Raw genomic sequence first — 13,432 nt, 5'->3', positions numbered from 1 at the left:
CTCTAGGAGGGACTTTTTTGAACAAACGCCACTGCCTCATCGAGTCTACTTTAGCGTCAGTCATGACCCTCTAATTGACTTCATTCCGAACAGACGCTGCATTTCCTTTTTCCAATTGGCGAAGCTGTCTTCTACATAAAAATGGCCACTATCCTTCTCTTCAGCTTCCAACTTTGAGTTATCTATCACTCTGATCGTTTGGCCGAGCATACACTCGTAAGCTATCTAAGCGCACATGAATGAGCGCCAAGCACTCGAATTTCACCAGGTTCTATCGTCACTTTTGAGTTTTGGTCTACACCTTTGATGTATGATCCTGTATCACCAGTCCACTTGACCTTATGGATAGTCCTTATCAACTTTACTGTTCACTCTGTTTCCTCTAGTTTTTTCTCTACACTCACAATCACAACTCTTGTTGGCTCTGTCCTCACATTATTTCCTGTGTATCCTATTTCCTTCTGTTTTGCGAGGCGCATTGGCAGTGTTATGTGTAGATCTCCAAATTCGTTCTTATGCTGCAGTTTGGAACCAGTGCTCTGAACTGAGACTGGTCGTTGGAGCCCACAAAATCTGTAAAACCGCTATTATGATTTTCATAAAGCCGCCCTCCTAGCACCGATTCGATGCGCTCAATAGCGTTTATGTATCGGGGAATGCCATGACTAATGGGATCAGTGCGTGTGGTTGGTTGTTCATAAGGATGAACCTACTACAGCACTTTCCGCTTGATTGAGCAACATTGAGCTCGAATAGCCGACCACCGTTTGATCGATAGCTTTCCCCACCAAGAGTCTTCACATCCCTTTGACTGTGAACCATTGAACTACCCATCCATGTCCTTCTCTAGTAGCATCAGTGTGCTTTTGTGCACCAATATCTGCGCCCAAAAAACTTCATATCTGGCCCAGTTGAAGATTTCGGCCATGATCTGAGAATCCATGTATCTAGACCAGTTTGGCTCAAATTCCGTGCTTGTTTATGAGCGTGCAATCCAACCCGGAATTGAGAACCACTCTTCCATACATTTCTGTTGAAGCACTAATCAAATCAGTGATAGTGAGTCGACCTCTTGTCTCGTCTTCACTGGGCAGAGATGAGTGTGTAGATGAAATTTACGTTCAGAAGCAATGATCGTCAAGTGTTCTCAGGAACAATCTCTACCCGTCAGTTTCCCCAGATATCGTGACGAATTAATTCAAAGGATTCCAGATAGGCGACATTGAGACCTGCTGTCTCGTTCTCAACGACACTTTCGGTACAAAAACTGGCACAATGAGCAGCAGTAATCCTTCCGAGGTGTGCAATTTCGGGGGAGTTGAAAACCATCCACTTCGAGAGTAGATTCGCTCCTCAAGGTTGGGAGGGGGAGAGTAGCCTGATGAAGTTACATAAATTAACTAGATATATAGTATTAAAACATAAAAGTAAAAAAGTCCCAGAACATCTGCTTCTTTGCTTCGATTCTTGTGACATTCACTCTCTTTTGAACACTTTCCTCGTCTTGGAGGCCGTATTGCGAATTCTTAAGCCACAGAAATGGTGTACATTGCAACACCCAATGTTGTTGGAAGCTTATCTTTGTCGGCATCCTCTCTGTAATTTTAACCCTATCGTGGGAAGACCACGAAAGTAAAATGGTGATCTAGCAAAACGAGTGTCATACCCATCGAATATGGTCATAAATCCGTAGTCTTGACAACAGGACTACAGAGTCCGGTCAGCATCACTCAAAAAAACATTTGTAGACACCAGACGGATTGGTTCAGGCTCTATGGATTCGCACAGTGGCGTCCAATGACTATACCTAGTGATGGAAAACGTGTTTGGAGATGGAATGTTCGTAAGCTGAATTGGCAGACAAACAGTACAGTTATCCAGTATCATCAAAACTCTTGTTGAATCACTTTGTTGAACTGATGAAGCCATTTCTCTAATAAACCCTCCGCCATCCAGGCTGTCTTATGGGTTTCTGCTTCGCCGTATTCACATTGAAACACTTTGGTCTCCTGCATCTACCCACATTTCTTGTAACAGCTTCTCATCAGCACTGCATTGCTAGATCCGCCCTTCAGCACAAAATTTTTTGTAGGCTGTGTGCGGAAAAAGTAACCAAACTGATGTTGTTCGGTGCTCCAGACCCTTCACAAACGACTGGATTGAGACCAAGCCAGCTGAACGGAAACCTCTACAGACGTCTGCCAAGGAGTTGTGCAGATGCCGAAACCTGTATTCCCTAACTGGCGGCTTACAAACGCCAGCTCCATCAGCAGATCCGTTCATTTTCTTTTCCAGAAGATCACTCGTCACTGTCACGCTGAAAAAAACTGGCGTCCTTGACTTGATTGGTCCGGTGCGGCCTTCAGGGCTGGTTGTGGTGTTTCAAATGCCAGGCTGGAATGCTATGGCTCAAGTGACACATGAGCGTTGCACTTAATCTGTCTTCCGCCGCTTGTTCAGATACGTCAGTATTGGGAGAAGCAGCTCCAGACGTAACTGGACCACAAAACTGCCAACGAAGCAGACTTGATCGTCCTTCAGTTGTCCTTGACAGGTATGATTTTTTTTTGCAGAACCTTCCACATGATCTTTACAAGCAGCCGTCTTCCGGCTGTACATGACACGCCTTACGCATCGATTTTCGATAGATCAGCTGATTCGTATGTCCAGTGGCCTTCTGATTGGGCTAGGTGCATCAGGCTATCAAGTGGATATCTAGACTCGGGTCCACGGTATTCAGAAGTTTTCAAGAAAACTAGGGTTCACAACAGTCAACCAATCGCGTTTTCTCGCCGTGAAAACCAATGAGATGGCATATTATCTGTCGACTCTTGTGTGAACATCGACAGAACGAACACCAAGGCATGACGTCATGTTTTATGGTAACCACAGAAACGGATCCAACCTTCCCCGGCCCACTGCTTAGGTTTGGGCAATCTAGTACTATCTTAAACGTTGACAGCTATGTACCCGAAAAAAAGTTTTGCTAATGAACGTTTGTGTTGTGACCCGCCTTGCTTAGGATGGCATACGCAACATCCGTTCGGCCGCCCCCAGAGCTTCACGTGTTGGAGGTCTCCCTTGGTTCTAGAGTCTTGACCACGTCACTGAATATGTCAGCGACAGCTGGAAACCCCTAACGGAGCAGCCAGTTTTTCCCCCATAGTGCACTGTGCGCTTTGGTGGTGTTCATACCAACGGCACTCCATGACGCCACGTGGCAGTCACGCCACGACAATTTCCCTCCTGACTGCCTAAATGGACCAACACCTTCTAGCCGGCATCTGGTGTGATCTCGTTCTTAGTTGGTTCCGGCAATCAAGCCTCGATGAACGATTATGATGGACACAGTTCTGAGACGGGTAAATTTCCAAGCGTTCAACTTTGACATCAAACCTGAAAGTACTGTGAAATTAGTATTCTTCGTAAATAACCTACCGTTCGCCCCAAAAAGTGTTTGCTCCTAGAGGGAATTGGAGAATTAGGTCTCACTGAGGTGTTCTATCTCAGAGAATGGGGGAGTACTACTTTACGTGGGAATAAGGTTTATTCTGAAGCACCAGAGCCCGATAAGTTGCTTATCACTCACTCAGACTGAGGCCTATATCTGTTTCGTCAATAGGGTAAAGGTACTTTATGCCAACAGTTCCAATGTTGTCACCTCTCACAGATACAGAACCCACCGACCTATATAAAAAGCACTCTTTCTTCCCATTTTAGAGTTCAAGCGTGACTGCTTGATCACCGTAACTTCCTTTGCCGAAAGTTCACCCTTGGTATACTGCTCACTCCCAGTGACTCGACTTGGTGTTCACGTTCGGTAGTCTGTTATTTATTTCTATCACCAAGGTATCCATTTCTTCTACATTTACTCGAATGTGCAGCTGCATTGCCAATTTGTCCCTAGTAGAGCAATCCCTGTGATGAGCAATTGATTACAGTAACTCCCTTCAAAAGGAACATTGCACTTTGCGGTGCTTCTCTTCAAGCCACCTAACTTCCTACTGGGGGGTGTTTTATTGTCACGTGACGGACAGTCATCTGCACAGCACATCCGTCCATAGACCCAGACGCCAAATGAATTTCAGTTTCCATGGGGTCTTGTTTAGTTGGGCTACCAACAAGTGGACTACATACGAATATTCTCCAAGGGTACTAGCGCAAAACTCAAGCTATAGATCGCTGACATTTGTCCAACCACTCTGGTCGCCTTAGTCGTGACCTCTGGATTACTCAGGGTTGCACTGCTCTTGCTCCCGACATTCTGCTTTCTGTAATCAGTTTTCGTTTCGTGCGATTTATTCGCCCAATTGCTTATGACTCATCGTCCACTGACATTGTCTTGCAGCGTGAAGTAGCACAGCACTAGAAACGGGATGGTTTTTCGCAATAGGTGTACGTGTAAACTTGTGCTACTTGTAAAACTCTTAGTAGCTTATAAGTGGTGTCGTATCGAGATCAGTGACACATTTGGATTTCGGACAATAGCCACATGATGAAATTCGCTGAAATCCGAGCGATTTCCAAAAGCTCTTGAAATATAACGGTATTCGGATAGGATTGAGTTAAAAGTGGTCCTTCCTCATCTCGCGACTTTGTGAACCTTGTCTCTGTTGTTGATTATGTCGTTGCTGTGGCAAATGCTGGTGTCTCTGTGCATGTCGGCTGGAATGTCTCTGGATGGTGTTTTTATGTTCCCTTGTTAGACTATTAATGTATGGGCCCGTCTTATGATGTGTATGGGAGCCAGATCTGAGTTGAGATAGTAGAACTGAGGGGATCACAGATGATTCTCGGCGAAGCCAGTCCAGGTGACCTTTGGTGAATCCTATTTCGTTGATTAGTTCCGTGTCGGACATCTTCAAAAGTTGCACTGGAGTAATTGACTGTTCCAGTTGGGATGACTTGGAAAGGCTACCGCTCATGCGTTTCACGCGATCGATGTACATGGGAAGACCAATACCAATGAGAAAGTCTTCGATTGAACCTGTTTTGATCCCATCACAGTTCAAGTACCGTTGTGATTGAATATCATCGATAAAGGATACCTGAAAAGGAGAAAAAGTGAAGTACTTGGTTATGCATACAGTTGAAGGAAAATGCACCAGTTAACTCATCTACTTATGACCTCACCATATATTTACGGTTTACAATGGCTTGGTTCAATTTAATTTCGATTTCTGTTTGAAACAAGTGGCATTACGACTTCAGGTGGTACCCCACTATTGACAGGATCCAGGTAACACTCCTGCGCACCTGTACCGCTGTATAATTCCGCCTGATTTTATGTTCATTTGCGTTTCCTGTTCGTCATATTGCTCGATTGACTTCAGATACTGACAGTCAGAAATGTAGGCCTGATGTCTCACGGGTTGCACGCACTTTGTGCTCGCAGTGTTATGTGATTTGAACTCAGTGTGCCCGATGGAAGGTCAGATTCCTGAAAGCAACCTCAGAACGCCCGGAACCTACTGCTCCACCAAAGACTCAACAGGAAAGCCGGCAAGCATCCAGGCCAGTCAATCATTCAATCAATTCAGCAAAACCTGATGAGTGCTCTTGTAGAGGCACGATCGATGTTGATGGGTGCTTACTAACGCCTATCAGACAGCCTGGATCAATGTCAGAAAGTCCCCTTTAAATAGTGTGAGGCCGTTGTAACTCTTGCTCTCGCACTCGTTCGTTCGGAATATAGCGGTTGTGTTCCCTTATGTGGGTCTTTTTTCCCCGGCATTAGGCACTGGAGCGAGTCAGCAGCAGATACCACAGATTGACGAAACAGCAGATATAAGAGTAAGCCTGAGCACTCACGGGTTGCACGCACATTGCGCTCGCAGTGTTAGGTGATTTGAACTCAGTGTGCCCGATGGAACACTATCCTGCACAAAGCGTCTTCCTTTGGGCTCCCTCTATCATTTTGTAAGTGGCTATAAAATGTTCGTGTCGTTTCATGAAGATCTGTCGCTGTTTTCACGATTTTGGTAAACAGAAACCGGCATCAGATAAACTCGCTGAGGAACCCTAGTAATAGTAACATTCACTGAATCCTACTGCAAACGTTCGATATGTCACCTGAACATTTAACGACCAACAGAAAGTTTGGATCTTATTCGAATTTACCAGGATACCGAAGCAATTTGCCCCTTGGCATCAGTGATTGGCTTAGCGGACGTTCGATTGCATGGCTATGCACGTGACTTACCACGGGTCTTCCGGCCTCCCTCAAACGATGCTCCCGTTCGGCTTCCATGAGAATAGCGACCATACTCAAGTCCCAGCCTAGTTCGAATGCGTAGCGCTGGGTTAGCCGCAACGGAATATTGGCTTGTCCCATCTGAAGCAATAGAGGATAGTGAAGGTTCTACTGGAAATCATACGTCGGTGAGTGATTTTACGTATTTTATTTCAATTTAAGAAGGATTGCCCCACGCCATACAGTCCCAAGTATTGGCAATTTCATCGGTGTACAAAAACAGAAATCCCTGAAATAAAGAAATAATAAAAGAATCAGTATTTCAGGCAAATCTGTTGCTGGTTCGGAGCGAAATCGGGCGACGCTGAATGAAAGTGGTCAGACCGTCATTGAGTTGAATGAGATGTCTTTGTGCCGTGCGTCATTCTATCACGACGCTTGACACGGTTTTCCGTTTCCACCACTGAAAGTGAGATTTTCAATTTAAGATGACTTCCATCTATTTTTCGTAGATTATTGCATTCGTAAACATCGTGGGCGATGTCAAGAATGGTCAAATTCTTGGTGCGAATTCGGTTTGAATAAATGATGCATTGCTTCCTCTACACCAATTATAAGTTATCATACAAAAGTAAATTTGCGTCGGCTCTTACAACCCAGCGGAATTTTTTTTCAACTGGCCACAGCTTTTACAAATTTACAACGGAGCATCCCGTGTTCCTCCATGTTAGCGGATACGTTGTCTGCTAAATCATAAACGAGAGATTCAGTTGAGTCTGTCGTGAAAACCAAATTGATTTGCAAATGAGTGTATTTCTCGAAAACAGTCCAATTTGGGTTCAAGTAGAACATAAGGTTGACGGAAACTCGGGAACTGCGCCTACCTGATGAGCCCTAAGAAGGGCGAAACCGGTTGTGGGCTGTCGAAGAGTTTTCAGCAACCTTGTGAGTGGTTTTCTTTGTGTAAATCTATTTCCCTTCAGCGTCAGTTATTTAAAATCTTGGCGTTCTCTCGTCGTCACATGCACTTCTTAAGCGTGTTGGATGGAATAGGAAACACGGGAGTGGTGGGATTGTTTCCATATAGAATGCAGCTCCCTCCGTTGATCTTGTCATTAAAAGAATGGTTTACACACTTATATGATCTGCTGTATTGGGGAAAACGCAGAAACAAGTAAGTTGTATGTTTTTTACCTTTGAATAACCGTGCAATCAGTCCCATCAGCTTTCGTATCAAGTTGGTGTCCGAAGGAATGTCGGCTGTTTAACTGTGGAATACAAGCTCCACTTTATAGGTAATCACTAATCGATGTCTTCACAAACGCGCTCCAGTCCCAGATCTGGTTGATTATGCTGGATAACTTAATTAGATCGGTCGTCTTTGCTTAATTGCCAGCGAATTAAACAGACCTGATTTTTTTCGGTTTAACCAATATTACTAATCTCCCCACACTACTAGGGGTCCCATTTGACTGCGTTTCTGAACAATGTCAATAAATTCACTACACCGCTGTCCTCTTCCTATCACGTCCTCAAAAGTATACCTCAAGGTGATCGAAAATGTCTGCGTACTGAGAAATTAATGTAAGCTGAAAAGAAGATGCTGTTCATCAGATAATGACGTCACGCTACTAAGGAACATGGCTTCCGACATCGATTTTGCCATATACTATGACCCTAGTCCTTCAGCATATTGTCAGTACTCAGGTCACTATATCAAGCTTTGTCGTGTCACACTTTGACCTTAGATCGTCGTCCGGTTTGCAAGCACAGCTCACCCCATGCGGCATTAGTTTGGTGTAACAGACGAACCTGGATACCAACTGTTGTAGAGGTGCTGGGGCTGTGAGCAGTAGTCAGTCGCTCATTTCAAAGTTGTCCATCCTAGGTTTTTGATAATGAAATGCCAGGTGGATGTTGATAAGTAACTTGTCTGACTTCGAGGCACACCCTCATTGTAATTCTGTATGATGCTTTGGAGAGTTCAATACAGAGTGCAGTGAAATGTTTCCTAGAATATAAAACGAATCCGCCTCTCACAAAGACAGCAATGGTACCATGTAACGGTAGTTTTTCCTGTTTGTTTCCTGTGACAAATTGGTAGTCAACCACTTGTTTGTGTATCTTGCGCATCTGCGTCGCCAGTGCATAATTTTACATCGACTGGTTTCAGACACAGATTCCAACAGGCACGAAAGAACAACCTAGATTTCATCCGATCAGTAAAGTCAAGCCATACTGGAAAGCCGAGATCCGGTTTTGAATCTCCCCCGTGATTTGTTAGACACGTGCTTCTGGGGATTGCAAACAAGGAATAAAAAGATGTACGTTGCTTCTAGGCTTTCTGGAGAGGACTGACACGTACACAAAGGAGAACGTGAGGTTTCACTCGAATTTATTTTTGCACAAGTGCTGTTCATCATTCTCCTGAGTGAATTCTTTCAAAGTACAAAGGTGTTCTGATTAATCTATCAGAATCAGAGCGAATACGATATCCCAGTCCCCCTTTTGAGAACATATTTGCTGCACATTTAAAATCGCTTATGCGGGAAGTCAGGTTTTGTCTACGTATCAGTAAACGAGAGTTCAAGTGAGGGCTGAGAAACTATTTTGGTCATTCTGTGGAGCCTCTCGGGTTCAACCAGACGCAAAATATTTCTATTCCTTAGTGCAATCCGACCTCCAGTTCTCTTGGGTTTTTCAACCATAAATCCTGTAAAAGCCTAATCCGTGTCGCCAGGGATGTTAGGCGCCTACTGTGTGAAAATCAAAAAAATAATCAAATGAAAGTCAGCCACTTTTTACTGAGTCATTTCCTCCTATCAGGACCACGAATGACGTCAGAAGATTGAGCAGTACGGTACGCACTTCCGGATTCAGTCACACCACCACAAATGACCAGCCAGACACGCAACCAGGTAGCATTTTGCTATGGTTCTCTTGCCACAAGTGAACGAAACGGTTGAATCGTTCGTGCGAGACACATCATTCATACTTAGCTAATGCTTTTCAGTGTAGTGGATTTCTTACATCATCGGTGGCAACCCCCTCTTTTCGCTTGCCTCACTACTGACTTGCACCGGATGTGCCTACTCAGGTTTCACTTCCGATAAGCTAATGGGCCCTTTCTGAACAACAAGCGTACTAGTTGTGCACGCTCGTTTGGTTGCACTGATGACCACTCCCACTACTCTCCGATACAATTTAGAAAAACAAATCTAAGCACTGACTGACCTACATCTTCACAGTCTACCGTACAGGTTTGTTCTGTTTTCTCCTGGTCTTCGTATACCGTAATCGAAAGTGCTAAGAATAACGTGACTTCTCCATATCAGAAGTGTCCAGAAGCGGGTCAAGGTCAACAGTGATTTATACACCCTGGACCATTGTTCGCCATCCTTTGATTTAGGGCTATGTTGCTTCTCTCTCCAGTTTATTCCTCCGGTAGATTCAAGAAGACGTCTTCCACAAGAACGGTGGAAATTCCGGTGTGTTTAGACCAGATTTTGTTAGTGTCTGTGAGAAGATCTCACCTTGTCTGTCCCGAACTCACCGGTATAAACTGACCGGGGAGTATGTGGCGAACTTATAAAATCAACCCTAATCACCAAGATGATTAGGAACGGGATGTTTTGGTACCGATTTGCTCGGTTCAAGCTGGAACCAAAAAACGTAGTAATTCAGCGTGAAGCTGTACTGTGATTGAATAAAGAATATGTTCGGAGACCAGCCGTCCCTAATAACCGAAGATCGCATCATTTGGACGGATGTCACGTGCAGGACACAGATCAAACGAACACGCCCTGATTGGTCAGAATGCCAGCCAACCCGAATTGAGCATCTTTGACTCGACGCATCTCGCCCCCTCACGGATATTCTGGCACGACCTTGTGGAACACTATAACTACCTTATAAATACAGTTGTAATAATTCTCCTTTGTCTCCATAAAGGGCGTCGTAGAGCTACCGTGCCTTTTGATATACCATAGTGGGCGGAGCAGGAAGCCAATACATAGTTGCACTACCGTACATCAAGTCACAACAAAATACCAGAAATTGCTGAGAATTTGTGAGAAGGAAACACCTTCATTGATCTCAGAATAAGATGTCCAAGTACACCTAGCGTGAACGAAGAAATCTCCTGGAAAAGTACACGAGCCGCTAATCACACTGGTCGTACAACACACGGCATTCCACACCCATATTCTCAGTACCACACCTTGCGAAAGGAGTATAGGGCCAGTAATATTTTCCACCATTACCACATTTGTGGTGAACTAATCAAGGTGATTAGTGGTTGACAAGGGACAAATCTCGTTGGACGTCAACTCTGGCGAAGAACGTCAAAAAGTGAACAACGAACGCGAGAAAGTTATAAGATCATTCAACTGTTGCGTCTTTTCGACGGAGGTTTGATCATTTTTCCGCATACCAACCTCCTAACTCAGTCGTGTGTTTTCGGATGTATGCGTTTGACATTTTGACTGAACTTGCCCCATTCTTGTATCAGACGGCCACCAACTCAGTTTTTAGTGGCCGTCTAATGTTTGCAGTTTTCCACACTCGTCGCAATATTTTGAGCTCGAGGATCGCAACGGGTTACAAGTCAGTCAATAGAATCCATCTGTGAGAGACGCAAAAAGCGACGCTGTTCTTTTCAACCACTGGTGACCGATGTTCGCTCATGATTGTTAGTCGATCAATTTCTGACTGTTGAAGCAGAGTCTTATTACTCGTTCAGAATCGCAAATATGTTCGTTTTCACGTCTGAGAGAACGTCAAATTCAAGCGTGAACATATCAGATTTTGGCACTTAGTTTCCAGTATGAATGTGGCCATGAGAGGTTCTAAAAACACGCAAAGCGATCTGAATGATGAATTACGAGAACATGAATGAATACACGTATATGGCTCACTTTGGATACTTCTGATATCAGTCAACAATGGAGTTGCTTCCTCACTACAACTCTGAAGAATCTTCACATATATGGATCAAGAATGAAGTGACTTTAACCTGATAATTTTTGTTTCCAGTACATTTTTGACTAACAGTTTGAACAATAGCTATACTGCATTCGAACGACTGACTACCTGACATAGCCAAAGGTTGCTATGATTGGACACTTGTGAGACATTTGAGTAGAATATCGCACGCGTCTGTCATAACATGAAGTGCTGGCTTTCATTCGGTCTTTTGGTGAGAGACGGTCAACTTGTAGGCTTAATCTCTATCGAATAAGATTTGACAGAAAGTGCAAAGAGGTGTGACCTTATCTCAACCCAAAGACAGAGATGGCGGCTAGTTTTGAGGCAGGAGTGGAAAAGTGTCAATCAAGATGTAATCCATACAGTCGCGAAAACTTAGTGAAGTGATTAATGAATGCCTTGGGGTGAAATGAACGGAAAATATCATCGGAAGATTCCACTATGATAGTTTTGGGGCAAGTAGACTAATGCAATGATTTTGTAAATTCTGGGTTTGATTATAGGAGAAACCTGACAGCTCAATGGTGAATGGAGTTGTTTGTTGAGCCTGGCGATGTTGTTGCAAACTTTTGTCACCAACCCAGGTGGTAGTATCAACGCGTATTGATTTAACGGTGCACTCTGGCTCAGCGACGAACTGGCATACTATGCTTGGGCTTGATTTCCGAAGAGACCCATCAACTGTTGACCAACAATCTCTCATCCATGTACTTGAAGTAGGGTTATGGTAAAAAAAAGTTGCTGTTTTCGACCGGGCGGTTGTTAGAACTCCAAGACTAGTGCCCTCCATTCTTGCATCCGTTGGGCCCCTCTATTTTTTGGACTATCAGTTTTGCTGACAGTGAGAGACGACCATCAGTGAGTAAACTCAGTGAGAACGAACCAGTCACATGACCAATACATCTGTTGTGTATCGATGACTACCACGTCGTTCGCGTAAACAGTGACCAATGAGCACACCCGCCCAACTCTTTATTGAAGACGAATTTCTAGGTTGAACGAAACCTTCAGATCACGAGGAAGCCATCGAGTTGCTCAACATCGAATGGCCAAGAATCGTTGATAAGAGCCCTATATTCCAGGGTATGTAACGCCGTATTTGAGACATCTGACGTGACCTTTACCGTGACCTTACCTGGGTCAGTCTGACTTATCCGCATTAAACAAAGTAGTGTATTTGCTAGTGATATTTTAATCCCACGTTCCCAGAAAGACTAAAGTAGAGATAATAATCATACCATGACTAAATTTCGCCAATTCAAACAAAGTAATACGTGAACCGATTGGTCCAGAACAAAGACGGTCCTAGTGTCTGTTGCAGTCGCTTTTTCGATTTCCCATCGACTTCGAGCTTCCTGAACGGCAAGGAATCGGCGACAGGAGTTGGGTTTGAAAATCCTGATGTTCCTACAGTTTGCAGCACGCTGAATACACGCTTGTGTCAGAAATCTAAATCACTGTACCATTGTTAGGATAGGTTTTTTATCAACCAGCTGGAATTCAGGAAAAAATTGCTGATCGAGACTGTTGTACCTCTGCCACGGGTGCTAGTCCCAATGGATTGAGCCAACAGCTAGGGAAAAAAGGATAGTCTGTGGTATACTACTACAATAGTGCCAATATATGAATCAGTGTAGTCCTTCCTGACGTTTGAATCGTAACAAGTGACTAGGTATATCATGACTGTGATAACATGTATACATGTAAAGTGTCATCAGCCATATTCATTGGGACATTCAACAGTGATTTCCACACACAGGCAACCCAAGTCTGTCGTGATTTATTCGCTAAGCAGCTACCTTTAAGGACTTTTCAACTGCGACCAAGGCTGATTGTTCGCTGGTATTGTTTCTTGACGAAAATTTGAGGAGTTGGCCAAACAAGGCTTAAAAACTCACCACTCGTGCTGATACAACAATTCGAAGTGAAAGTGAATGATCGTAATCCGATCATCGTTTGGGCTAGATTTACAACTAGTGTGTTGATTGATTAATGATTGATTGCGCAAGGTCACAGTCACTTTGATGGACACCTAGCGGTCATCTTCCAGATCACACTTTCGCACTAGTAACACAAACTTGTACTTTCAGGAAATGTGGAATACCGCACCCCCAAGTGAACGTCATCAAAAACCGGTTACATTGATGAAAGGAGCTCACAGTCTACTCGGACGTTCGAAAAAATTGCAAAACCGTTACCGGGTATTTTAGTCATGCAGCCAGGTTCAATAGAACAATGATTCTCTCTATCTAG

At 44.0% G+C, this 13,432-nt stretch overlaps 1 protein-coding gene across 1 annotated transcript; it reads right to left on the bottom strand.

Moving 5' to 3' along the window:
- Positions 1-4,565: 4,565 nt before the first annotated feature.
- T265_04979 (hypothetical protein) lies at positions 4,566-13,132 on the bottom strand (the record flags this gene model as incomplete). Its single annotated transcript, XM_009169856.1, has 5 exons — positions 4,566-5,048; positions 5,663-5,799; positions 6,121-6,334; positions 6,887-7,077; positions 13,078-13,132. 5 exons carry the CDS (start codon positions 13,130-13,132, stop codon positions 4,566-4,568), a joined length of 1,080 nt encoding a protein of 359 aa, XP_009168120.1.
- Between the last annotated feature and the right edge of the window lie 300 nt (positions 13,133-13,432).

The sequence above is a fragment of the Opisthorchis viverrini genome (genome assembly GCF_000715545.1).
Source record: "Opisthorchis viverrini unplaced genomic scaffold opera_v5_89, whole genome shotgun sequence".
In the NCBI taxonomy this organism is placed as follows: Eukaryota; Metazoa; Platyhelminthes; class Trematoda; order Opisthorchiida; family Opisthorchiidae; genus Opisthorchis; species Opisthorchis viverrini.
The sequence above is the reverse complement of the archived record's forward strand: the minus strand, read 5'-3'. Positions and strand labels throughout refer to the sequence as shown.